The sequence below is a fragment of the Geotrypetes seraphini genome, chromosome 16 (genome assembly GCF_902459505.1).
Source record: "Geotrypetes seraphini chromosome 16, aGeoSer1.1, whole genome shotgun sequence".
NCBI classification, from domain to species: domain Eukaryota; kingdom Metazoa; phylum Chordata; class Amphibia; order Gymnophiona; family Dermophiidae; genus Geotrypetes; species Geotrypetes seraphini.
In genome coordinates, this window is record NC_047099.1 from 53,227,727 (window position 1) to 53,254,052 (window position 26,326).

The 26,326-nt window shown below is 44.3% G+C and overlaps 1 protein-coding gene across 12 annotated transcripts in view; it reads left to right on the top strand.

Annotated features, from left to right (window-relative positions):
* The window catches only part of BRD4 (bromodomain containing 4), a 180,788-nt gene that overhangs the window by 83,475 nt on the left and 70,987 nt on the right, over positions 1 to 26,326 (top strand). For 11 of the 12 annotated variants that reach the window (XM_033925117.1, XM_033925120.1, XM_033925118.1 and 8 more), the window contains 4 exons: positions 2,514 to 2,651; positions 11,777 to 11,912; positions 18,801 to 19,108; positions 24,317 to 24,730. In XM_033925117.1, the coding sequence (XP_033781008.1) occupies positions 2,514 to 2,651; positions 11,777 to 11,912; positions 18,801 to 19,108; positions 24,317 to 24,730 (996 nt within the window). The remainder of the gene's footprint in view (positions 1 to 2,513; positions 2,652 to 11,776; positions 11,913 to 18,800; positions 19,109 to 24,316; positions 24,731 to 26,326) is intronic. The other variant, XM_033925126.1, reaches the window with a different exon arrangement.

Sequence of the window (26,326 nt, forward strand, 5' to 3'; positions counted from 1 at the left end):
TTCTTATGTTGTTGGACGCTGCGGGTCTCAAAAACTGTTTGCTTCCCATTTTTCCAGCAGACCCTTTTACCACTCTTACACCCAGTTTTCTGAAGCAACTCTGGCAGGGTCTGACGCAGGCTCCTTGTAGCGATAGGTAAATCGCCGCACGCACTCTGCTGCAGGCTTCTTAGTCAGGTGGAGGAACCAGCTATACACAACCGCCACGGATGCTAGAATAGAAGTGTAGACTTAGGCATTTCTTAATTTCTTTCTTTCTTTCTTTCTGTATGTCTGTCTTTCTTTCTCTCTCCCTGCCCCTTTTCTTTCTGTATGTCTTTCTTTCTGTCTCTCTCCTTGTCCGCTATCTGTCTGTCTTTATTTCTATCTCTGTCTCTCTCGGCTATTTCTGAATCTCTCTCTCCTTGGTCCCTATCTGTCTGCCTTTATTTCTGAATCTCTCTCTCCTTGGTCGCTATCTGTCTGTCTTTATTTCTGAATCTCTCTCTCCTTGGCCGCTGTCTGTCTCTCCATGGCCGAATCTCTCTCTCCTTGGTCGCTATCTGTCTGTCTTTATTTCTGAATCTCTCTCTCCTTGGCCGCTGTCTGTCTCTCCATGGCCGCTGTCTGTTTGTCTGTCTTTATTTCTGAATCTCTCTCTCCTTGGCCGCTGTCTGTCTGTCTTTATTTCTGAATCTCTCTCTCCTTGGCCGCTGTCTGTCTGTCTTTATTTCTGAATCTCTCTCTCCTTGGTCGCTATCTGTCTTTCTTTATTTCTGAATCTCTCTCTCCTTGGCTGCTGTCTGTCTGTCTTTATTTCTGAATCTCTCTCTCCTTGGCCGCTGTCTGTCTGTCTTTATTTCTGAATCTCTCTCTCCTTGGTCACTGTCTGTCTATCTTTCTTTATTTTTGTCTCTCTCTCTCTCCTTGGCCGCTGTATGTGTCTGTCTGTGTCTCTCTCTGTTCTATCTCTTTCTCTGGCCTCCTGTCTTCCTGTGTGTCTGTCTTTCTTTCTGTCTGTCTATCTCCCTGCCCCCTGCCTGTCTGTTTCTCGCGCCCCTTCTCCCACCTACCTTTTTGTTTATAACATTGTATAGTTAGGAAAAGTGTCTGATGCCGGCTCGTTCTAAAGATAGTGCAACCACCACACACAAACCGCTGCAATAGAAACATAGAAAGATGACGGCAGAAAAGGGCTATAGCCTATCAAGTCTGCCCACTCTACTGACCAACCCTCAATAAGTCTAAATGCTAATGAGCCAACTCGACCTTCGTAGGGATCCCACATAGATGTCCCATTTATTCTTGAAGTCGAGCACGCTGGTGGCCCCGACCACCTGCACCGGAAGCTTGTTCCAGTTATCTACTACTCTTTCCGTGAAGAAATACTTCCTGGTGTCACTACTAAATTTTCCCCCTCTAAGTTTAAGCGGATGCCCTCTTGTGGTCGAGGGTCCCCTGAGACAAAGGATGTCATCTTTCACCTCGACACGTCCTGTGATGTATTTAAATGTCTCAATCATGTCCCCCCTCTCCCTGTGTTCTTCTAGAGTGTAGAGCAGCAATCTGTTCAGTTTCTCTTCGTACGAGGAAGTTGAGGAAAGCGCCGCAAACCGCCACAGGCTGCACCGGCGCACGCATCGCATGCTGTACTGCGCATATCTGCTACTGAGCTACAGATCAGGGACGCAGGGATCACAAAGTGTGAACTGCGCATGTGCGGTAAGAGTTTTATTATAGCGGATGTGTGCAAGTATAGGACAATGAAGCCATTGTGACATCACTGCAGAGGTTGGCTCTTAGGCATTGGTGGAATGAGGCAGTATGACATCACAATCTCAGCTCTGGAATGTTGCTACTCTTTAGGTTTCTACCAGGTACTGGGGACCTGAGTTGGTCACTGTTGGAAACAGGATATTGGGCTCGATAGACGTTTAGTCTGTCCCAGTATGCCAACTCTTATGTTCTTAGCCCTGTAAGCTGTGTGATAGGGAGCAGGGTAAGGGTTGGTTTGAGTGGAAAGATCTGGATATTGGGGATTTTTGAAATGCTGAAATCTACAACAGCATCTGTCCTCTTCTCCATGACAAACCAGCTGGGGCCTGGTATTTAAAAGCTTGTTCATTGATTCCCCTGGTTTCTGGGTTTTGAGAGCAGTGATTTGAGTTCCCCTGATGAAGGGGGATATCTCTGGGTCATATTCAGAATTTGCATGTTTGTGAATATCATGGCAGACTTTGTTGTGCAACAGAAAAGTTCATCATACTTTCATAAGAATATTATTTTTTAATGCAAAACCTTTTTAGAAAAATTTTTCTTGGTGGGACAAAAGTGTTGGTCATCCATTTAGATAACTGATGTGAAAACATTTCTGTATAACATTTTATAGTTAACAGCCTTTTATTTCATATACACATGAGCTCAACCTGTAAAGATCTGTCTTAAGAGAAGTAAAATTTGTCAAGAATAAAATGGTGGTGACAGAGGAAAACCCTAGATGGTTACTGATTACCTTTTCCCTGCTTTCTCTGCAGGATTATTATAAGATCATCAAAACCCCAATGGACATGGGAACAATTAAGAAACGTTTGGAAAACAGCTACTACTGGAATGCCCAAGAATGTATCCAGGACTTTAACACAATGTTTACAAACTGCTATATTTATAACAAGGTATGTTCCTACAATGGAGGCTCATCCACTGGAACAGATATAGATTATGCCCAACAGGATGTGAAGGGGACACCACTATGTTTAAGCAGCAGCTTTTCAACAGAGCCTGGTGGACACGGGGGCTCCTTTTATATTACAAAGCTGCAGCGAATCCCAATGCAGCAAATGCAATGCAGCCCACAAGAATTGAATGGCCTGCGTTGCATTTGCCACACAGGAATCGCTACTGTGGCTTTGTAAAAGGGGCCCTATGGGTTTACAACAAATTTTATTCAGTGCCACAGATGGAAAAAATATTATCCCAGGACAAGCAGGCAGCATATTCTCTACATGTGGGTGACGTCACTAACAGAGCCCCCTAGCGGACGTTTTCGCAAGCAGACTTGCTCGAAGACCTTCAGGCTTGCGATTGGCCCGTGCATGCGCACGTGCCCCTCCCGCCCTGCCTAGGGCATGCGTCTCCTCAGCGTGTCCTCAGTTCTCTGTTTTCCGCGGAGCCAGAAGCACTGCTCCCTTGCTTTGCGCGATTTCGTTGTCCCTCTTGCACCGCAGCTTGTTTGGTTAGTTTCTGTTGAGTCGCTGTGCTCGCGTCTTTAATTGTATATTTTTGACCGGGTTCCCAGTCTTCCTCTGGCCGCCTAGCCTCGCGGGGCAGCAGCTGTTTTTTTTCTTATATCCCAGCCTCGTTCCGGCTTTAAAAACTGTACTAAGTGCAACCAGATTATCTCCATCACCAATCCTCATCGTTGGTGTGTGGAGTGCCTGGGTGCTGAGCACTGCGCTGAGTCGTGTCCCCGTTGTGCGACTTTGCAACCGCGGGCCGTTCATTACAGGGTGGCTAAGATTCTTTAACTCTTTGGCCCCATGGATCCTGCGGGACAGGCCTCGAGCTCAGCCTCAGCGCCCTCGTTGGGTGTCTTGGCCTCGAAGTCCTCGTCGGCATCGAAGGCTCCGGCCTCATCCCCTCCTGCTACTCCGGCCTCAGGTAAGTCTCCTCTTTCCTCCTCAGGTGTGTCGGCAAAGAAGCCTACCTTGGAGTCTCATGTCAGCGCCACCTCGTCAGCGTCTTCGAGACATCACTCTAAGTGTGCCTCCTCACGTAGGGAATACTCTTCCTCGAGGTCGCCCCTGAAGGAGCGCACTTCTTCACCTCCGACTCACCTACCTATGGTCTCGGTACCTATGTTCAAGGACATGCTTAAGGCTATTATTACCACACAGCTTTCCTCGGTGGTGAGCCAATTAATCCCGACTTTGACGCCTTTGACTTCGGTCTCGATCCAGTCGCGGTATGACCAGCCTGAGCGTCCCCTTGTCTCTTGAGGCCTCACCCGTAAGACTCGTCGGGTTCCCTCGAGTGATTCTTCGTCCCCTGAGTCGCCGGTGATCTTTCGGGGGTCCAGGCCAGGGGCCTGTTTTGCCCCCACTAAAGCGGCGAGACTTGCCTCTTCTAAAAGACCCCGGTCTTCCCCGCCCTGTTGGGGCAGGTCTTCGACCTCGAGGCCATCCAGAAACACGCTTGGACTCTAGTGTATGTTCCCCATCGAGGCGATTGTCAGCCTCTAAGGCGCCTGCTTCGAAGCCGGTTGAGGAATTCTCCTTTACCCCTTCTTCTCCGGGGCTTTGCCAGCGGATCCCTCGGACCCTGGTGTCTTCCCCGGTCCATCTGGCACGGAGCCATTCCTCGATGCCCCCTAGATGCCTTAGTCGAATTCTGATAAAGGCAGCAACCAAATTTGTCCATCGTACTGTTCTCCCTGCACGGGGGGACGGCAGCATAAACCTTCGAGGGGTTAGACTTCTTCAAGGAAGACTCAACCACCAAAGCTGAGCACTTTCAAACCCTTTCACCGGGATTGTTCGGTAACGGGACTCCCAACTTGGAGGGAATAGCCGTGACCGCATATGGTGTCTCCAGGTTCCGGAGAAATGTCTGCCGGAGAACCTGATGCCAAGGAAGGCGAAGCACCTCACGAGGCGGATGGTCAACTCCCATTTCCACCAGGTATTCCTGGGTAAAGCGGGAGTCAGACTGAAGATCCAAGTTCATAGCTCTGCCCATGTCAGAGATGAAACGAGAAAAGGAGGAGGTCCGAGAAGAAGATTCATCTTCCGGGGGAGACTCCCACTGGGACCTGGGTGCGGCCGAGAAAGAGGGAAAAAACTCCCTGGAATAGTAAGCTGGGGCCTCAGAGTCCGGGCTCACTTGAAGTTTCATACTTGGAAAGTGATGTTTTTTATTGCTTTCACTTCTGCCCGTCTGGTCAATGAGCTTCAGGCCTTAGTTGCGGACCCACCTTTCACGGTCTTCCATCACGTTAAGTGGTCCTCCGTACCCATCCTAAGTTCTTGCCTAAGGTTGTGTCTGAGTTTCACATCAACCAACCCATTGTTCTTCCTGTGTTTTTTCCAAAGCCCCATTCTCACCCTGGAAAAGTGGCTCTGCATTCTCTTGACTGTAAGCGTGTGCTGGCCTTCTACTTGAAGCGCACCGCTCCTCATCGTTCTGCTCCCCAGCTGTTCCTCTCTTTATATCCTAATCGCATGGGTCGTTCTGTTTCTAAGCGGACCATTTCTAACTGGTTGGCCGCTTATATCTCTTTCTGCTAAGGCTGGTCTCTCCCTGCCTGGTCGAGTTACAGGTCACAAGGTCTGAGCGATGGCGGCGTCTGTTGCTTTCCTCCACTCGACTCCCATCGAGGAAATCTGTAAGGCTGCCACTTGGTCCTCGGTTCATACATTCGCCTCGCATTACTGTCTGGATGCTTTCTCCAGGCGTGATGGCCATTTCGGCCAATCCGTTTTGCAAAATCTTTTCTCCTAAATTTGCCAACTCTCCCTCCGTCCCTTTTTAGTTAGCTTGGAGGTCTCCCACATGTAGAGAATATGCTGCTTGCTTGTCCTGGGATAAAGCACACTTACTTACCGTAACAGGTGTTATCCAGAGACAGCAGGCAGATATTCTCGCATCCCACCCACCTCCCCTTGGTTGGCTTCTTTGCTTGCTTTCTGAACTGAGGACACGCTGAGGAGACGCATGCCCTAGGCACGGTGGGAGGGGCACTCGCGCATGCCAATCGCAAGCATGAAGGTCTTCGAACAAGTCTGCTTGCAAAAACGTCCGCTAGGGGGCTCCGTCAGTGATGTCACCCACTTGTAGAGAATATCTGCCTGCTGTCCCTGGATAACACCAGTTACGGTAAGTAACTGTGCTTTTTAAGAAAGGAAATACCATTCCCCTTCCCCTCCCTCCCATATAGTTTAGATTTGTTCAAGCACTTGAATGGGCTGATTAAAGCAACTCATGGGTTGCGGAGAGTCATTTCATTAGGGACTTATCAGGATATCTGAGAATGACGCAATATTTTGCGGATAGGAAAGAAGGGAAATAAAGAAACAATTTCCGTTAAAGATAATTTCACTATGATGGCGGACATAGTAAATGACAAGTTTCAAGTTTATTAGGATTTTTATATACCGCCTATCAAGGTTATCTAAGCGCTTTAACAATCAGGTACTCAAGCATTTTCCCTCTCTGTCCCGGTGGGCTCACAATCTATCTAACGTACCTGGGGCTATTGAGGACTGAGTGACTTGCCCAGGGTCACAAGGAGCAGCGTGGGGTTTGAACCCACAACCCCAGAGTGCTGAGGCTGTAGATCCAACCACTGCACCACACACTCCTCGTGACGGCAGATAAAGACCTGAACGGTCCATCCAGTCTGCCCATTAGTTTTGCCCAAATACATGATTAGATTAACTTGTCTCTTCTTTGATATTTCTGGGTCATAAGACTGTAAAGTCCACCTGGTTTCATCCTAGGTTCCAAATGCTGAAGTTGCCGTCCAAGCTCACTCCAGCCTATCCAACCATCCTGTTTGCAGGATATTTACTGTAAAGTCTGACCAGTGACATCCTCATGTTCCAAGTTAGTGGAGTTCCCATCGATGCCCTCCCCAGCCCAATTCTACAACAAATCACCACAGAACCTGGTAGACACTGTGGGCTCCTTCAAAACTTTCTAGCACAGTTTAGAACTATAATTTAGAGAATGACACGGGGACCTCTCTATCCTTGTCCCGTCCCCGCTAGCTCTGTCCTCATCTGCACAAGCCTCGAACACTTTAAAATCATAAGTGTTTGAGGCTTCTGCGGTTAAGGCAGAGCTTGCAGGAATGGGCCAGAACCCGTGAGGATGGGGACAAATTTGTCCCTGTGCCATTCTCTGTGTCTTTGTGTTGCTGCTACTGCAACAGTTTGACGTGCTGAAATTCTCCTGAAATGGAAAATCGGGATCTCTACTGAGCATACCAAGGGTTGTTTGTTTTGCAGGCAAGTGGAGATCAAGGATGAAAGCACTGGTTTAATATCTAATTTTAAATAAGGAAAGTAAATGTACATTTTATATTTACATGCAGAATAGGAAAACATGCAGTAAACTTGAGTGCCTGCCCACATTTGTTTTTGGAGCCGGGGAAAGTGGTTTTTATTCATTGCAGTTTTAAGTTAAAAATCTGATTAACCACTTTTTGAAAATGCTCATCAAGGTGATAAAGCAAATAAGTAATAAAACATTAGAATGTAAATCATGCTGGATTATTGCAAAGTAGAACAATCAGCCAGCTACATAAATGAAAGTAACAGGAATACAAACAAAAACCAGCAGTATGGAAAAAAAGAAAACCAGAAAAGGGTCATGGATTTGATCTACTGCCTTTGTGGTACAACCAAAGCAAAGACTGCAATTTCTGATTCCCTTTACCCTATGGTCTTTCCCCCTTCAAAGTTGCTTCCTGGTTTTCTTGTCTCCTACATTAGAGAATGACATGGTGACTATTACCCAAGGGTAACCCGCAGGAATGTGGGAGAAAAAGACTAGGGACAAAGACCATTCACCGCCCTGTGGAGCACTGAATGGCCTTGTCCCCACAGTGAAGTATATACCGCAGCTGATGTTACACTTGTTGATATATGAAAATTAATAAAAAATTTAAAACAAGTATATACCGTAAGTTGCCTCCATGCCCTCCTTGGCACAATCACATATCCAGCAGCCCCATCTCGCCATCGCGAGTCCAGCCACCCCCTCCCTATCGCCAGTCCAACAGTCCCCCCCCCCACCCTCCCGATGAGATGGCAAAAAAAAAAAAACCAAACAGACCTGCTAGTGTAACTCCTGGGTCGGCCCTTTGGGCCTCCCAGGGCAACCATACTAGCCTGTTGGAACGGAAGCTTTCTGCACACGTGATGCTGGACTGCTCGGACCAGAACCTACTTTCCACTGAGTCCCTCCTTCTGATGTAGTTTGCTGCAGGAAGTTGCATCAGATGTTACATCGGAAGGAGTGACACGGCGGCAAGAAGGTTCCGGTCCGAGCAGCCCTGCATGCAGAAAGCTTCCGTTCCAACAGGCTGCTATACTCGCTCTGGATGGTGCAAAAGGGCCCACCCAGGAGTTGCAATTGCAGGTTTTTTTGCCGCCTACCATCAGGAGGGAAGGTGGGAGGGTTGGGCAGCTGTTGGTCCAGCAATAGGGGGAGAGGGTGCTGATTCACCTACGAAGGGGGAGGGAGTTGCTTGGGCTGCTGGACATGGTCTGGTTGGAGCTGAAGGGAGACAGTTGTTGGATCTAGTCTGGGGATTGGGAGGGAAGGGAAACAGGTGATGGGTAGAATAGAGCTGGAGGGAAGGGAGAGGTGCCAGACCCACACCTAGGTGTTGGAAGAGGGAGAGAGGTGCAGGACCTGCAAGAAGAAAAAGAGAAGGAAAGGGAATGAGAAAAGCTGAACCAAGGGGATGAAGGAAGAGTGGGTGAAGTATTGAACATAGCAGAGGGAAGAAGGAAAGAGTGTGAGAGAGTAAGGGAGTAAGAGAGGGGAGAAGCTGGACACAGATATACAAAAAGAGGGGAAATGGCATGGATGGGAGCATAGGAATGGGGACAAAAAGGAATGCTGCATCTGTATGGGGATGGTATATGGACAGAGAAAAGATGACTAGATTTGGGGGAGAATAAGAACACAGAAGGAAGATGCTGGACAGGCAGGGCATAGGGATTAGAGAATGACACGGTGACAAAATTCATCACAGTCCTCGTCCCCGCGGATAACCGCGGGAAATAATCCCATGTCATTTTCTAGTATCTATTTCAACCTCAGTCCTTCTACACCAGCATTCTTGAAAGCAAAGCTTGCGGGTCAGTGGTTGTGGCCATTCATACTCTGATTCTTCCCTCTCTCCTTAAAGAATGACATGAAGGTGGGACGGGAACGGTGATGAATTTTGTCACTGTGTCATTCTCTAATAGGGATATAGAAGAGTGATACTGTACACAGGAGGGAAGGGATTGGAGAATGGTGAGATGATGAATGCAGGATGATGGGCACAGGGGAAATAATAGAAAGGCCAGTATAGGAGTCAGAAAAGGGAGATGCTTGCTGAACATGGGGAAAAAACATACACAGAGATCTAAGAGATGGCAGATGAATGGTGAGCATGGAAAAAGAAGACATCAAATGGTCAGAAGGCCCTAGCAAGTGAGTTAAGAGTAGACAGATGGAAACAGAAACCAGAGCCTGAGTCCAATGTAATGTGAAGAATAAAATGACCGGATAAAAAAAGGTAGAAAATTTTTTTCTATTTTGTGATTAGAATATATCTGATTTGAAATATGTATCCTGCTAGAGTTGGTGTTAGACCTAACTAGGACCTGCAAAGCCCAGGCAGCAAACTGGGGTAGACGTAACTGGGGCTGTGTTGCTGACTTAGGGCTCTATCTGACCGGGGGTAGTTGCCCTAGTTGCACTTCCCTGTGCGGTATATTGTTAGCATGATTTTTCTGTGCAGCATTCTGTAATAATTTGGCTTATTCAGCTTTCTCAATAGTGGAGGGGATATTTGTGACGGGGAGGGGAGACAGGGTTTTTGGTGATCCTTGCTCTGTATTATTATTTGTGTTTAAAAAATGACAATGGTACAGAATATTGTTTCTTTTTATACTTTAATAAAATAAGTTGAATATAAAATCACTAGTTTTTTAGCCCGTTACATTAACGGGTGCTAGAATAGATGTGTAGACTTAGGCATTTCTTTCTTTCTTTTTCTTTCTTTCTTTCTGTCTCTCTCCCTGCCCCTTTTCTTTCTTTCTGTCTGTCTTTCTGTCTCTCTCCCTGCCCTCTGTCTGTCTGTCTTTCTTTCTATCTTTCTCTCTCCCTGCCCCCTCCTTTCTTTCTTTCTGTATTTCTTTCTGTCTCTCTGCCTGTCTGTCTTTCTTTCTGTCTCTAACAGATGCTAGAATATGTGTGTGTGTCTGTATTTCTTTCTTTCTTTCTCTGTGCTTAGCCTGTTTCAGTATTTCTGTATTTTTTTCACATCTGTGGGAGGAGGAGGAGGCCGGGATTGGGCGGAGCTAGGCAGAGCCGGGTTCGGGCATGGACCTTGCGCTGCCCGGGCCGGCTCCTCGTCATGTGGCCGCTCCTGCCTCCCGTCGACAGGCACCGCGTCAATATCAGCACGCTGCGTTCACCGTGACTCAAAACCGGTGCCAGCGCCGCAGGCAAACGACTCGGTTGGCTCCTCCTTCCTGCGCACGACCACCTCTCCCAGGGCCGTCAACAACAGTTAATGGCAGAAGAAGGGAAAAAAAAAATCCATAAAAGAGATCTAGGACAGAAGTCAACATAAAGAGATTGCTTAGTACAGAGAATTACATATTAGCTTTAGCATGTAAGTAGCTTTAAAGTGCAATAGTTGAAAAAACTATTGAAGTGCAATAGTTGAAAAAACAATTTGATTATTTTTGCAGCTTTTCTCGCCTCCCACCCCCGGACAGCCACAGCGCCCGCCCACCAGTAAGTCTCGCGCTCCCATCCGGGGCTTCTGAGCGCCGTCGCCCCAGCCAATCGGCGGCCGCCTTGGTCTCGGCCGCTCTGCGGCACTAGGCGGGTGCAGCCAATGCCGCTGTCATGCCAATCCGCCGCCGAGCCAGCCAATGGACATCACCCTTGTGGCTGGCGTTGTGAAGGGGCGGCGCGGTGCGGCCTGCTCTGAGGGGAGGGGGGAAGTCCGCTGTCTTTTCCGCCTCCAGTTTCACTCTGCTCTTGTTTCCACCGTGCTATGGGCCCGGGACGCATCGTAACGGTAAGTAGCAGACTCGAGAAGGCGACGGCAGGACTCCGCATTCGCTCCCTCCACCGCCTGTGGTGACGTAGTAAGCGTGCATGCGCACTCTTGCCGGCACATCCCAACAGATCAGATCTCAGGGAACACGCGGTGAGAGTGCGCATGCGCACCTAGCATTTTATTATTATAGATAACTATTCGAGGCTTGTGGGGACCGAGGTCATGGAGACTGGGACAAATTTTTTCCCCATGTCATTCTCTATCCTACATCTATCTCTCTTCTTCCCCCCCCCTCAAAAAAAAAAAAAGCAAGAGGCAGCCTGGGGCAACAAACCTCTGTTTATGCTTATCTTTACACGGTCCCTCCTCTTTCTTTGAACTGATTTGATACCTTTGTGCCAAAGGCAGTATAAAAAGTATCTCAATAAGCATAAATGGAGCTAAGATATCAGACTCAACTTTTCATGAATGCAAAATTGTCCTTTTCAAATTTTTCTACCTTGTAACATTTATTGTGACGATTTTATCAGGACTTTTGAGGATTAAGTGATTTCCCTCCACCCCCCCCCCCCCCCACCTTACTGCCTCAGTCTTTATAGTTTGAAGTGGTACAAAGAGGAGCAGATTATACAGGAACAATTTGAAAGCCATCAGAATCTGGTCATGTATCTGTCAGCCTTAGCATTTTCAGTTGGCCTAACCAATGTCAGCAAAGGCCTATGGGAGATCATGTCATTCATGTCTGATTTTAGGGAATGTCATTGAAAACAGCCTTAGCCAGCCTAAATTAAATCAGTGCTTAAAGGTAGCCAACCGAAAATGCTAACTCTGACAGTATCTAGGGGTGTAAGGATGCTTATGTCTAAACATTTTGGAAGTATAACTGCAGAAACATTGTCTTGACATGTTCTCTTTGTTCAGCTTACATTACCTGGACCAAGTTCATTTGTTTTAGTGTTAATGTCTTGCTTAAATGTATTTCTCTTTATGTTCTTTGTTCTGCAGCCTGGGGATGACATAGTCTTAATGGCGGAAACCCTTGAGAAGCTTTTTCTGCAGAAAATCTCAGAAATGCCCCAAGAAGAAACGGAAATAGTAGTAATGCAAGTGAAAGGAAGAGGACGTGGGAGGAGAGAGCCAGGTAGAGTACCAGGTGGCTCCAAATTCTTCCACTGTTGTACCTCTTTTCATTGCTCTTTACCCCTTCCCTCCCTTAAATTTCAAAGTTTACATCAACTGTGTGCCAATAGCTACCAAGAGATATTTTGGAAAAATTGAGAATTTTTGGAAATTTTTATAAAAATATGTAGCAACAGCAGACTTCCATCATTAAGAACATAAGAATAGCTTTACTGGGTCAGGCCAATGGTCCTTCAAGCCCAGTAGCCCTTTCTCTCGGTGGCCAGTCCAGGTCACTAGTATCTGGCCAAAACCCAAGGTGTAGCAAGATTCCATGCTACCGATCCAGGGCAAGCAATGGCTTCCCCGGTGTCTTTCTCAATAACAGACTGTGGACATTTCCTCCAGGAACTTGTCCAAACCACTAACATTCAACACCCCATTAGGAAAAATTCTCTCTCGAAAAGGAGAAAGTGCTGTTACCATTAAAACCACAGGGCATGAGACATCCCATTTTATTATAGTGTTGGCTAATTGTGCTAGTGGCAAGAAGCTGCCACCAGTGATTAAATTTAAACCAAAGACAGTGCCACATGACATCTTTCCAATTAATATTATGATCGGAGTGAATGAAAAAAGGATGGATGGATGGATGATGACTGGGTAACTGCTTTTGCAAACAGCCTGGTAGATTTTTTTTTTTTAATATAAGAGATGGACAACATGAGAGTGCACATAACAGAAAAATAAAGCTGTGAACACCATACCAATTATACCTGGTGATATGTCCAAAATGTTGCAGCCGTTAAATATTGCAGTAAATAGAAGCTTCAGATCTGTGTCACATTGTCTATGGGAGAACAGAATGTCTAAGGCAATCACAGCTACAGGCCACGTGTGTCTGTGGATTAATTTTTAATGCTTAATACCCAGTCTGAACAAGCAGGTCCAGGTGGTTTACAAAATTAGTAGTTTGTAAGCCTGAAATCTTTGGCCCTCAGAGCTTTCTCGTATTCACATTGCGGCCCTTTACATGAAAAAGGTTGGAGACAGCTGCTGTCAGAGATGGTGGCACATTATCTTGCTGCTAGAGAGAGTAGATTAATCTACAACCAAAAGTGGGAATGGTATTTATCCTAGGAGAAGCAGGCAGCATATTCTCTCGTGTGGGTAATATCATCCACAAATCCCCGGTACGGACAGTGAAAAAGTGCACCGGTACTTTAAGAATTCAAAAGCTTTCATGAGTGCCTTCCCATCCGACGCAAGCTTGTCAGTTTTTCATTTTCCGCAGAGTGAAGACGTATCTCTTGTTTCTTCGTCGAGTTGCCTTCCCGTTTATATTTTTTTACAAACTTTTTTGAGTATTTCAAGTTTCTTCTTTGTTTTCTTTGAAAATCAAGTACAGAAGAAAAGTAGAAAGGAAAATAAATTTTGGATTTTCTTCTTTCGATGTTTAGCGGCCCTCACGCAAATTTCCATCCTTACTTCATACAGTGATCGTCAATGGTTTTTCAGCCTTGTGTCTGCTATATCTCGGCTCGCCCTGTCCGACTGCATCTGACTCCAAGGCTATAGACTAGAAGAAAATAAATACTATTGATTAATGGCAGATTTTCTTCTTTTGTTTCTTTATTTCAAGTTATAGGTCTGGAGTTGGACTTTGCTGGTACCAGTATACATCGATACCTCCATCTACTCGTATCGATGGCATATTAGCATCGAATCTGTTTGACGCATGCCTTTCTGTAACAAATGTTTGAACCACATTGACGCAGTGGACAGTGCCCTGCCAATTAAGCATCAAGTCCATTTGATACATGGCTTTCTGGGCGATACAGATTGTCGTTTCTGAAGTGCATCGCCTTTTCAGGCATTTGCACTTCGACGTCTGTGGCGCCTTCAATACCACTTGATATTTCATGGCCATGGTGCTTCTTCTTCATCGTCATTTTGAAGTGCATCGCCTTTCAGGCTTCCACGCTTTGATGCTTGTAACACTTTCAATATACAACTTGATGTAAAATGTGCATCGTTGGTTCTTCATGCATCATTCTGCATAGGTACCAATCCATGCTAAGTGTAGCATATCCAACAACGGTACTTTCTCCAGGTTCTTCTTACATCGTAGCATCAATGGTCATTGAATCTTTATGCAGTATTTCCTTGCAATAGCAGTTTTTTCTTCAGTACTGCGACGTCTACATCGATGCTACCTGTCTGGGATACGTTGTCGAGGAATAACTCCACATCGACACTGGTGTTCTCTTTCTGTGCAGGTTGTCTCTACTACTGGGCGTGCATCCTCTTTGAGGTCTCCCACTCCTCGACACAACGTGGCACCATTGATACCCGCTCAGTCTCAGGTATCTGCAGGATATTTGTTCCAAGTTAGATGATTTGTGCATGCTGCTTTGCATCGTTTACATTGACTATGACCTACTTACTCTTGACAAAGCATCACATTGGCTGGAGTTTGGGGAAAAGTTCCTTTTCATCGGAGCAGTTCAAAAGACATCAGGGAGTTTCATCATTCTCCCCTTTACTTCATCGGTTCCACTTCAACCTCTGTTCGTACATGTTGCTCTTTTTTGCATTGACGTTCTTTAAGTTGACGAGGACGCTCTTCTTCGGAGCATCCTTCTGCTTTCATAAGGTATCGTCACCGTCAATGATCTTCTTCATTGGAGCATCGATTACCAGCGAAACACTGATGTTCTTCACATCAAGGGTCTTCATCAGGGCACCAGAAGCTTTTTATTTAAAAAAAATAAATAAATACAGCTTAAATTTGCCATGGCATAGCATTCTAGCTCTAGTTTCTTAATTTCCAGCCATCTTTGAACTTTTTCCTATGGACTCCACTGCACAGACTTGCATACGAAGGGAAATTGATGGCGTCACTGCTTGGAGCATCAGTCTGGGTCTAAAGGGCATTGGTGTCTTGTTCCCATTGTTGGTGATCTTCCTCCTAGGACTTCGATCATCTTTGAAGCATTGAGACCCTTCTTCGCATCGAGTTTCTGCATTGATATTGATGATTTTTCTTCAGGAGACTGAGGCTTCATCTGTGTCTCAGAAATCAGCTCAGTTTTTTTTACCTGCTCCTAGAGACTGTTTTCTTCTGTACCAGGCCTACCTAAGCATAGCATTTTGGGAAAACAAGGTATCAAATCCAATTTTCTGTTGAGGCATCGATCCACATTTCAACCGTCTTTCCATACTACTTCAAGAATCCACCATGGGTATAGAGCCTGTAAGATGTGTGTTTTTTTCCTGTTGTCTGGACATGAACATGAAAAACATGCAAGATCTAGTGGGGGAATCTAACACGGCTATAGAGCCTGTTAAGTTAGATTCCTTACCGTGTTTAAAAAAAAAAAATTTTTTTTGGCCATATTAACCAATGAAGTTGAATGGTTCTCTGCTGTATCTCGAAGCAGGATCAACCAGGTTTTTTACTGAAGCATGCCTTCCACTGTACCATCAATGTTCATACAGTACTTTACAGGATGCTCATACAATTACTTTGAAGTATATTTCCCTACATATATTTCTCCTATTGTCTAATGGACACTATCCAGAACTCCCTTTACGCCATCTCCTTTTTATTCTAAAGGAACCTGGAGGTTTGGGAGTGGCTGTAGGAGAGGAGGAGGCCACTAATCGTTTTTAGGATGTTTTTTCATTTTACTCCAGTTTACCTCAAACAGAGACTCTGGACCGAAGGTTTCATTTACACGATCTAAAGTTAGAGGGTTGTACGTTAGAACATCAGTGCACTACTCAAATTCTAATAGATAAGGTTATAATTCTAGACCTGTTCCTTCTATACAGGTCATATTCATAGCTTTCAGTTTCATTTTTTTTCCCCCAATTCTTTATTCATTTTTTTCATCTTACATCAAATGTACAATATTACATCAATTGAATCATACACATCACTTGAAATTATTTTCTATTATCATCTTAAATACATAAATTAAGCCCCTCCCCCACCCTCCCTTTCCACAAATATTGTAAATCAAGCATATCATACATGTGTTATATTCAAAAATATTGATTAAACCAATAATATAACTATATATCCCCCCCTTTCATTCCCTATCTTCCCTCCCCTGATTTTGAAAAAACCCTGCTCCCTCTTCCCTCCCCCACCCCCCACGTAAATTGATTGCCTTGGAACACACATAGGATTAGTAATCACAATACCCCCCCAGGCAACATTCTTTCACATCTTTCCTCTTACAATATATATAAAATAATAGATTTATTCATTAATGCATTATGAATCAAGTAATCTTACAATAATATCCCCTGCAATAATGTAGTCCTAATTATTTATAGTAAAGAAGTTCTTCATAAAACTCATTTTTAAAATTTCCTAATTAAACCAGGTTTACCAAATCATATGTTATCATTACCATAAATATTTTACTATCTTTTGCCGCTTGGGATTGAGGAGCGCTGCGATCACCCCCACCATTTTGTGCGCTGCCAAGCCACACCCCCTTTTCAGTTTCATTTTTAATCTCTAAACAGAGAAAATGGATATGCTTGGGTGCAATTAGCGTATTTAAGTTTTTATAGCATCACTTAGTACCATTGGGTATTGTTCCAGTATTGAAATCCAGTTAGTTAGGTCACTCTTGACTCTACGGTATCTCCTTACCTTCAGTTGATGCCACTGGCTCAGGAGGAATATGTTCGCTTTTTTTTTTTTTAAGGTAACACATGGCTAAGTCCAGGTTACAAGCAAAACGTAATTGGCAACAACTTTTTCCCCCTGGTGAGAATGTACCAGAATGTAAGGCTCGAGTAAATTTTAGAAAAAAATATAATAGGATGTCAGTACGGGCACAGCTCACTGTTTGGAGCAAGATTTAGCCCCGGGCAGGATCTCATAGATGACAAACACCAGACTCAAGGTCTAAATAAGACCTGCCCGTACATCATTATGTCCAATATTGAAATTTATTAATGCAAAAATCCATGGCCCTTGGTATAAATTCAAACCAGGTGAAAAAAAGGTTAAGGACGTTTTAATCTCCCAATATCAAAATCCATCAAAAATCTGCATAAGGAGCACTAAAGTGCACTGTGCTAACATAAAGAGTTATTGAGAAACTGTAGCCATTATTGTAAAAGTACTTAGCTGAATTTCATCAAAAGTTTGTATCGCCACTTGACCGAGCCCTGTTTCGGTATCTTGGTCAGGAGTGGAGATCGAAGTGCTGGTAAGATGAGATGCAGAAGAAGCTAATCCATTCTGAAACAACAGGAGACCATAAATCCTGTAAGCATAATCCACCAGAGTTTAGCGGAATCAAACTAATGCTTAGTCCAGGTTAGCCATGTTCCCTCTTCTGTATTAAAGTAAGAGGGTCCAGGAGTTCAATGACAAGGGCTTGTTCCTTTGGCTTTCCTGTTCACCTTTGTGTATCATGTGGCACTTATACTAGGGGCCACATCTATCATGGCTTGTGGTAAAATTTTATATATTTTGATTCCCAGGTTTCTAAGCCGCCATTACCAGGGGACAGTAGTTTCCAAAGTTTGACCACTTTCCTTCTAGACATATGTTTTCAGGGGGTTCAGATCCCCCTTTTAGTAGTTAGTGTTCTAGCCTTACTAAGCTCCTCTTTTTTTATTTTTATTTTTTAGTACATGAGGAGACTTTAAAAACAAAACACTTCGCAACTTTTTGGTTTTTACAAAGAGATTAAACAAAACCATTGAGTTTTCATGCTTACTGGCATATTGCTTTGGTAATATGCTTCCCCTTACTGTTTTCTACTTATTTTCTTGTTTTAAGGCTTATTACATTCCTTTCTCAGCCTTCGCGAGATATTAAAATAATAATAATACAAATATTTTTATCAGGAGGTTGTTTTCTACACAGTAAGCCACTATGTCGTTCTAATTTTATACTCCAGGGCATCGGCTTTTCTTTCCATCTAGGATAGTTCCTCCTTTTTATCCTCTAAAGCTATTCTTTTCAAGAAAATCATGCTTTTCTTTGATTACGAAATTCCTTTCCCTTTTCATTGGTATCTACTCGGGGACCTGACTGGTTTCAACTGTTCATTTGGTACATTAGCCAGTAGTCCTTTCTTATTTGGTTCTTGAATCTTTTTGGCATCTTCATCGCTTATGTTTAGATTCACCTACCTCTAGGAAGTTATTATATTTTCAACCTCCATGCATTGCAGTTTTCTCAAAGTCCTCCTTTTACCTCTATTAGAGCATAGGGTTCCTCTATTTTTCTCCTTTATGTTCCTTCCCTTACCCCTCCGCGCTCTGGTATGAGACATTAGGTGTAGATTTTTGCGAAGCAACTTGAAATTTTCTGAGTTTCTTGGAACCCAACTCTCCCTCCATCCCTTTTTATTAAAGCTAGGGAGTCCCACAGGTGAAAATATGCTGCCTGCTTGTCCTAGGATAAAACACAGTTACCGTAACAGGTGTTATCCGGAGATAGCAGGCAGATATTCTCACATCCCACCCACCTCCCCTAGTTGGCTTCTTCGCTTGGGCATAGAACTGACGACCTCGCGAGCTGGTGTCGGACAGGAAGGCACTCACGCATGCATGGTGCGGGCACTCTTAAAGCTTTTGAATTCCTGAAGTACCGGTGCACTTTTTCATTGTCCGTACCGGGGCTTCGTGGATGACATCACATTGTTTCCAGATAACACATTTTACGGTAAGTAAAAGTGCTATATAAGGAACTACAAAGCACATGAGGAGGGGGGAAAGATAATCTCGCTCTACAGTACAGTTTGGGTTTTTAGAGGCCTTGAATCACTGATATGCTTTTTAAAGAATGCGAGAGGGAGGGAATGAATCTGTAGATCTAGTGCTTGGCTGTAGCTTCATTTTTTTTCCCCCTCCTGTGTTTCTTTGGCAGTGACGACGAAGGCAGCTGCATCAACGGTACAAACAACAATTCGGGCGTCAACCCCACCACAGACGCGGGCGCCTCCACCACCGAGCCTTCCAACTACCCATCAGCCCGTGCAGCCAACTCAGTCCTTTGCTCCTGTCACTGCTGACCTCATTGTGCAAGTTCCAGTAATGACGCCAGTTCCTCTGACCCCACCTCCGCCTGCACCTGTACCCGCTCCCGTTCCTCCTCCTACACCTGCTCCTCCCCCAGCACCGCAGCCTATCCAGACGCACCCACCTATCATCCCAACCACGCCGCAGCCCGTAAAGGTGAGTTTCCTGCCACCATGGTGCTAATCCATTTCTCATTAGGTTTCTGCTTGCTTTTTATTCCACCTTTTCAGTTTTTTACCTTTTTTTTTTCTATAAAACTGACATTACTCCTGTTTTTATTCTCTGCCCATCCCTCTCTCCATAGCAGTTCCCTCTTTATCTGCTCATCATTTTATTTTATTTATTGAAAAATTTCTAACCTGTTTAAACCTAAGCAGTTTACAGAATACATACATAATGATCAATATGCATCAACAGTCAACATGGTTGTGGTTGTCGTGATTCAGATGGTTACATTTATTACTTGCTTTTGCCAAGTGCTAGCGTAAGTCATGGTACTTTTCAGATACAAAAAAACCCCCATGTTCCCATCCAAATTGGATTTACGATCCAAATTGTTCTGAAGCAGCGCAGGGTAAAGTGACTTGGCCGAGGTCACAAGAAGTTTCAGTAGGTGAAGCAAGATTTGAACTCTGGCTTCCCTAACCTACCAGGTGGCTAAAATTCATTTTAAATATGTTAAGATAAGCCTTCAGAACACTTTGATCTCTCTTTCTTCAGTTTATCTGAAGCAAGAAAGGCTCTTTGCCTTCTGAAAATCTTCCACACTCCTTTACACTTCATGTCTTGTATAACAGCGTAATCTGCGTTAGAAAGGATAGCATAGTAAACCAGACATCGTGACATAGTTTCAAACTCTGAATGCATATCAACTAAAAAATTATAGAATTAAGTATAGTTCCAGATGGAAGGGGGTTGGAAGTTACACATTTCCATCAGGGGGCTGCGGGCCAGACTCTAGCCTATGAGAAAGAAAGATTATGCTGTGACCTCCTGTATGTATTGTGCTGAGGTGAGACCTATATTATGGGATAAAACATTCATAGAGCCTGCTTTCTTTTTGTGCTAAACCTCCTTTTCTTGATTGTATTGCTGGTCTGCTAGGGGCAGACATGGCAGGTGCTGCAAGGCCCACGATTAGGCTTGACCAACACTGATTCTTGTTTCTGAACCCATTATTCTCTACCAGATACCCTCTTGAAATCTGGATTTTTTTTTCTTAATTTTCGTCTCTAACTCATGCAACACCTTCTACCAAGGACAATGGTGCTGTTTCTGGGGGGGCCACTCGTTAAGAGCAAAAATTTGTTATGGACATGGTTGAATAAAAACAAAAACTGTGGATACAGATGTTCTGGAGATAATTTATTATACACTGACATATAAAAACATGAAAATTCAATGAAAAAAGTACAATGATAAAAAATACAGTGATAAAAATCCAACCAGACCCTACACGGTCCGTGTTTCGGCAAACTCACCTTCCTCAGGGGTCCAATGGTTTGCAACCTCACATATAAAGAATTGGACTGAAAACAGTCTATTGTCTTTAAACATATGAGCAAAGAACACCGCAGACAAGCTGAAATAGCAAAAAAATGCTAAGGTCTCCCCATTTTTCTTTGTCATGGTTAGATAATGAAATCTTAAAAAAAAAAAAATCCTCCAAAAAACAGTTTTTCAGATCATGGTTTAAGACTGATAAACATTTCATAGAGGAAAACAGGGTTCTAGGACAGATGATAATTCTATTTCTGATTGTGAACTTCTAGAACCTAAATACTCTGATGCAAATTTTGGTGATTCTTAAATATACACTGCAGTGTTTTCTGTTTTCTTCAAGGACATTCGGGCATTATATTCTCACATGGGTGATGCTGTCCATGTCAAAAAGTGTACTGTCCCTATAAGACCGCATATGTGCTGGTGCCTTCCTGCCCGACATTGGTTTGCAGGACCATCAGTTTTCCTCAGAGCTGAGAGGCTGTGATTTAGTCTTGCGTCAAACTATTGTATTTTTTGTGCCTTTCCGTTCATGTTTTTCTTAGTTTTAGTCTAAACTAAAACTCGACTTGGTTTACAATAACGTAAGTATAGTACATAAATATAGAAGAAGAATGCAATCCACAATGGCTTAGTTTCCAAAGTGTTTAGTAAACAAGAAAGTTTTCAAAGCTTTCGGAAATAAAACCAAGGGGCCTAGACTTCTAAGTGAAAGCGGTAACTCGTTCCAGAGCTCAGTTAGTTTGAAAATGAAAGAGTGGCTGAATCTCTTGAAAGTTCTATTTTTACCCCTAAGGGAAGGAAATGTAAGTTTTAATTTATTTGAACTAGCGAGATGAGATCTGTGTGCATTCCAATCTAAAGGAACCAAAGTAATAAAAATTATCCCAGGATAAGCAGGCAGCATATTCTTGACTGATGGGTGACGGCACCGACGGAGCCCCGGTACGGACAATTTTAGAGTGATTGCACTCTAAGAACTTGGAAAGTTCTAGTAGGCCGCACCGCGCACGCACGAGTGCCTTCCCGCCCGACGGAGGCGCGCGGTCCCCAGTTTCTTAGTTTCCGCGGAGCTAAGAAGATGCGTTCTTTTCAACGGCCGTTGAAAAGCCCTTTTTTCGCCTTCCCGCTCGCGCGAATTTTGTATCGGAAGAGTTCTTCCTTCTTTTCTTTTTCTTTTTTTGTTAAAAAAAACAAAAACAACTTCTTTTTATTATTCTCGGGTTCGCCCGGCGGGGCCTCGGCTTTCGATTTGGCAGAGGCGTATTTACTTTCATGCCCCCTCAACCAGGGTTCAAAAAGTGCCAACGGTGTGCACGGCCCATTTCTTTGACCGACCCGTACAATTGGTGTTTACAGTACCTAGGTCCGGATCATAGGGCTTCCACCTGCACCCGTTGTGCTACCTTGAAAAAACGCACGTTGAAAAATCGACAAATTCAACAAAAATTACTTTTCGGCGCCGAGATGGCTGATTCTGCGGCATCGACACCAGCATCAGCTCCTTCGCAGTTTGTTTGAAAATGAAAGAGTGGCTGAATCTCTTGAAAGTTCTATTTTTACCCCTAAGGGAAGGAAATGTAAGTTTTAATTTATTTGAACTAGCGAGATGAGATCTGTGTGCATTCCAATCTAAAGGAACCAAAGTAATAAAAATTCCAAATTTTTTATTTCTTTTCGTTCTCCTTAAATGGGTTTAAAAATTTGAATTTTTCCCCCCCTTTTTGGTTTTTCTGGCCTTTGGGCTCTTTGCAACCTGTTTTCAAGCCGGGAGCTTTTAATATATGTTCTGTGTTCATCTAGTCGACCTCCCTAGACCATAGAATCTTTTGACTTTGCATTGGGCGGATTTTCCATCGATGTCCATGGCTCCTAGTTGCTTCGAGCAAAGCATTGCACGCAATGCCGCAGGATCATCTCGGGTACATACTTGCAAAATTGGTGTCTCGTGCCTAGGTCCTGACCATCGAGACATTTCCTGCATGCTCTACTCTCATTTGCAGAAGAGGTTACTAAAGCCAGGAAGTTGCAATTCGAGAAACTTTTTGGTTCAACTTTGGGTACATCGACTGTGGCTGGAAACTCCCAACGCCAATGCTCAACCTCGAGTTACTCCAGCATTGACGATCTGTTCCATCTCTTCGATTGCACAAAACCTCCCAGAACTTTCAATCAACTGTTCTGTCATTCGATCCAAATACATTACATTACATTAGGGACTTCTATTCCGCCTATACCTTGCAGTTCAAGGCGGATTACAAAAGAGCTAACTGGACATTTCCAGTGAAGTTACAACAGTTTGGTTTTGTTTTGTTTTTTTGGTTACAAGGGAGGAGAGGTAGCTGGATTAATTCTGGAAGAACTTGCAAATTGGATATTAAATTGACTGTACGTTACTGTATGATATAACAAATAGATTACAGTTAGAGTACAAATAAGATTACGTTACATTTCAGGGATCTGAATACTTGGTTGGTGTTTTGGGGAGGAAGAGATTATTTAAGTGGAGGTTTTGGGGGAGAATTTATCTAGGAGGAGGGGGAAGGGTTGGGTTAAGATATTTGGATAAATTTTTTGAAAATAGTCTTGAAACTCCTGACACCAAGAGAACCATCTGCACATGTCTAACAGACTGTATCTTGTTTTGCTATGCTCGGGCCAGGCTAACATCTGAAGGCCGTGCCACATAAAATTTGAGCAATGGCAACTTCAGTATGCATCTACATTCAACTTCATTGAGGACATCTGTAAAGCAGGTACCTGGTCCTCAATTCATACCTTCACATCCCACTATTGTTTGGAGAATCATTCCAGGTGGGATAGTCGGTTCAGCCAAGCAGTTCTATAAAATTTGTTCTCAACTTAGATGCCAGCTTCCCTCCAACCATTTCGGTTTTGCCAGGCTCATGGTAGTTGTCAATAATCCTCTTCTCAGGGGCATGATCTTGGCTGCTTGAGTGTCCCACATGTGACATATGCCTGCTTGTCCTCGGAGAAAGCATAGTTAACTTACCTGTGGTAGGTTTTCTCACAGGACAGCAGGCATATATTCTCACAACCCTCCCACCTCCCCTAGTTGGCTTCTTAGCTTTGTTACTGAACTGATGGTCCCGCAGGCTGACATCGGGCAAGAAGGCACAAGCACACGCGCAGTATGAGCGGTCTTAAAGTTTTAAAGTGACAGTACACTTTTTGACCATGCCGGATTCCGTGGCGGTTGTTGCCCACATTTAAGAATATATGCCTGCTGTCCTCATAGAACACCTGTTACAGGTGAGTAACCATGCTTTTTAGAGATTTCATTAACAGAATAGAGGGGGGAGAGTACTTTGCTTCATTTGACAATTTCTCCATTGGTAAAGTAGCAACAGTTGGGCTGCCTGAGTGGTAGTGCAGAAGGATGGTATGGGATGGCTGCATTTAACAGTAGAGGCATGAGTAGGGGTGGCACTCACCCGGATTTTGAATCCATAATACGTAGGATTGGAAGGCATCCCATACATAAGCCTTGACTTCTTCCAACTACAGCAATGGTTCAGCTCTATCAAATAGAGCAGGAGTCCTCTGATTTCCAGTTCATGACAGTGGATGTGCATGACATGCATTTGCATGGAATGTCTCCGTTGTATACAGATTGATTAGGTATATTCATTGTGGAAATGATGAAAACCCAACTGAGTTTAGGGAGCCCTGAAATAGAGGGAAAAACCTCATGATGCCCTGATACCAGCACAGGTCTTGATTTGAACTGAGAACAGAAAAGAGGAATTAGTGAGCCAAGAAAAATCCTGAGAAGAAAAGCGCTTAGGAGACATGTCTTATGAAATACTTGATTTGACTGTTTTCTTTCTGTTTTTACAGACAAAAAAGGGTGTGAAAAGGAAAGCAGACACCACCACCCCAACAGCAATGGACCCTATCCATGAATCCTCACCCTTGCCCACCGAGCCCAAGCCCACCAAGCCAGCACCGCGCAGGGAAAGCAGCCGGCCGGTGAAGCCCCCAAAGAAGGATGTGCCGGACTCTCAGCAGCCACCGCCACACCACTTGGAAACGAGCAGCAACAGTGGCAACAATAGCACCAGCAGTAGCAACAGCAGCTGCAACAAGGTGTCTGAACGATTAAAGTACTGCAGTGGGATTATTAAAGAGATGTTTGCAAAGAAACACGCAGCCTATGCATGGCCTTTTTACAAACCCGTGGACGTGGAGGCACTGGGGCTGCATGACTATTGCGAGATCATTAAGCACCCCATGGACCTGAGCACTATCAAAGTAAGCTGCGTTTCTTCTCTCCCTCCGCTTCGGAAGAACCCCAAAAAAGCACATGGGTCTCCCCATAGGAACGTGGGCGGAATTTTAGAGCACCAGTAAGGGCCCCCTTCCCCTTTCTGTCTAAACGGGGTTAAGGATTTACGCGCAGTCGGGATGAAAAGTGCCCTGGCTCTTGTAGCTCTGGGCTAGTTAATTGTGCCTGGCCAAGTGAGATCAGTCGAACTCATGCCCCCTGAGCTGTGGTGAGTACTGGCGCGTGATGCAGAGTGGCAGGGTCATGTGGAAGGCAACAGGTGGTAAAGTAGGGAGAGTGGTGTTTCAAAAGTCGCAGGGCAGATGGGTAACAAACTATCCAGATTTCTGCAGAGGGGTCCTAGTTCCTGTTTGTGTAGTGGCATGTCTGAAGGGAATAATAATAGTGTGTCGAATGATCCTCAAAGATACACTAGTATCCATATGGCATCTTGCTTGGGACAGTTTATATCCCATATGTCCCAGTCCTGAGAGTTAAGTTAATGAGCAGAAGGGGGAGAAAAGAGGAGTCAGGCAGGCGCAAAGCTCCTTGAAGGTCTTACAGACTTGCCAGTGTTGTAAATTAGAGGTCTGCACGGGAACGGGGATCGCGGGAATCCCCCCTAACCCACGGGACTCCACAGGGACCCCCTCTGGCCCACCGGACTCCCACGGGGATCCCCCCCTCTAGCCAACGGGACTCCCACGGGGATGGAAGGCTTTGGAAGCAGGGTTCATCCATATAATATAATGGACACATCAGCCTTAATAAAAGAGGGGGTTTATAAGTTAATTACCTGAACAGAAAACAAAAAAAGGGTTCCACCAAAGAGATTCCACAAGGAAAACAGCAGCGCAAACACAAAAGAAACTGTGGAATTGATGATTCTGTCAGAAGTAATTGCTGCTTTTTATGGGGACGGGCGGGGATGGAGGTAATTCCTTGCGGGGATGGGTGGGGACAGAGAGGATACGGGCGAGGATGGGTGGGATTTCTGTCCCCGCGCAACTCTCTATTGTAAATGCGGGCTAAGAGGATATTTTCCCTACTAGCCAATTGTATGTAAAGTGTCGTCAGAAGTCCATCCAATCAACTGCTGGTTTCCAAGGTGTCCTTCGAAGTTGTAGTAGACAGGAAATAAGTTTTTAATCTAATACTTTCTATGAAGCACTATTCCCTGTCAGCCAAGTGAGAGTCCTCCACTTATAGTCCTGCCAGTGGGGGGTGCTGGTTTTTTTTTTCCTTGAAATGTTAAGAATATAACTTCAAAATACAACTTGAAACAGAAAAATCTAAATCGTATAAAAGGAAACAAATTTAACAGTTCTATGAAGCGCTAACAAGGAATTTTAATTTAAGTGATTATACCATTTATAATAAGTCCTCAATATGTAGTTGAAAGCAAGAGATCAAACCATAAAGGAAATATCAAGTAGATAAATTATAAGAAATTATCCATAGAGTGCAGATAATCTTCAGTTTACATTTAGAAAGTGAGCTTAATTTATGTTGTCAGTTCCTTAGACTCCACAGCTTGCCCCTGTGCTAATAATTTATCTTACATAAACGACACCAGTGGCGAA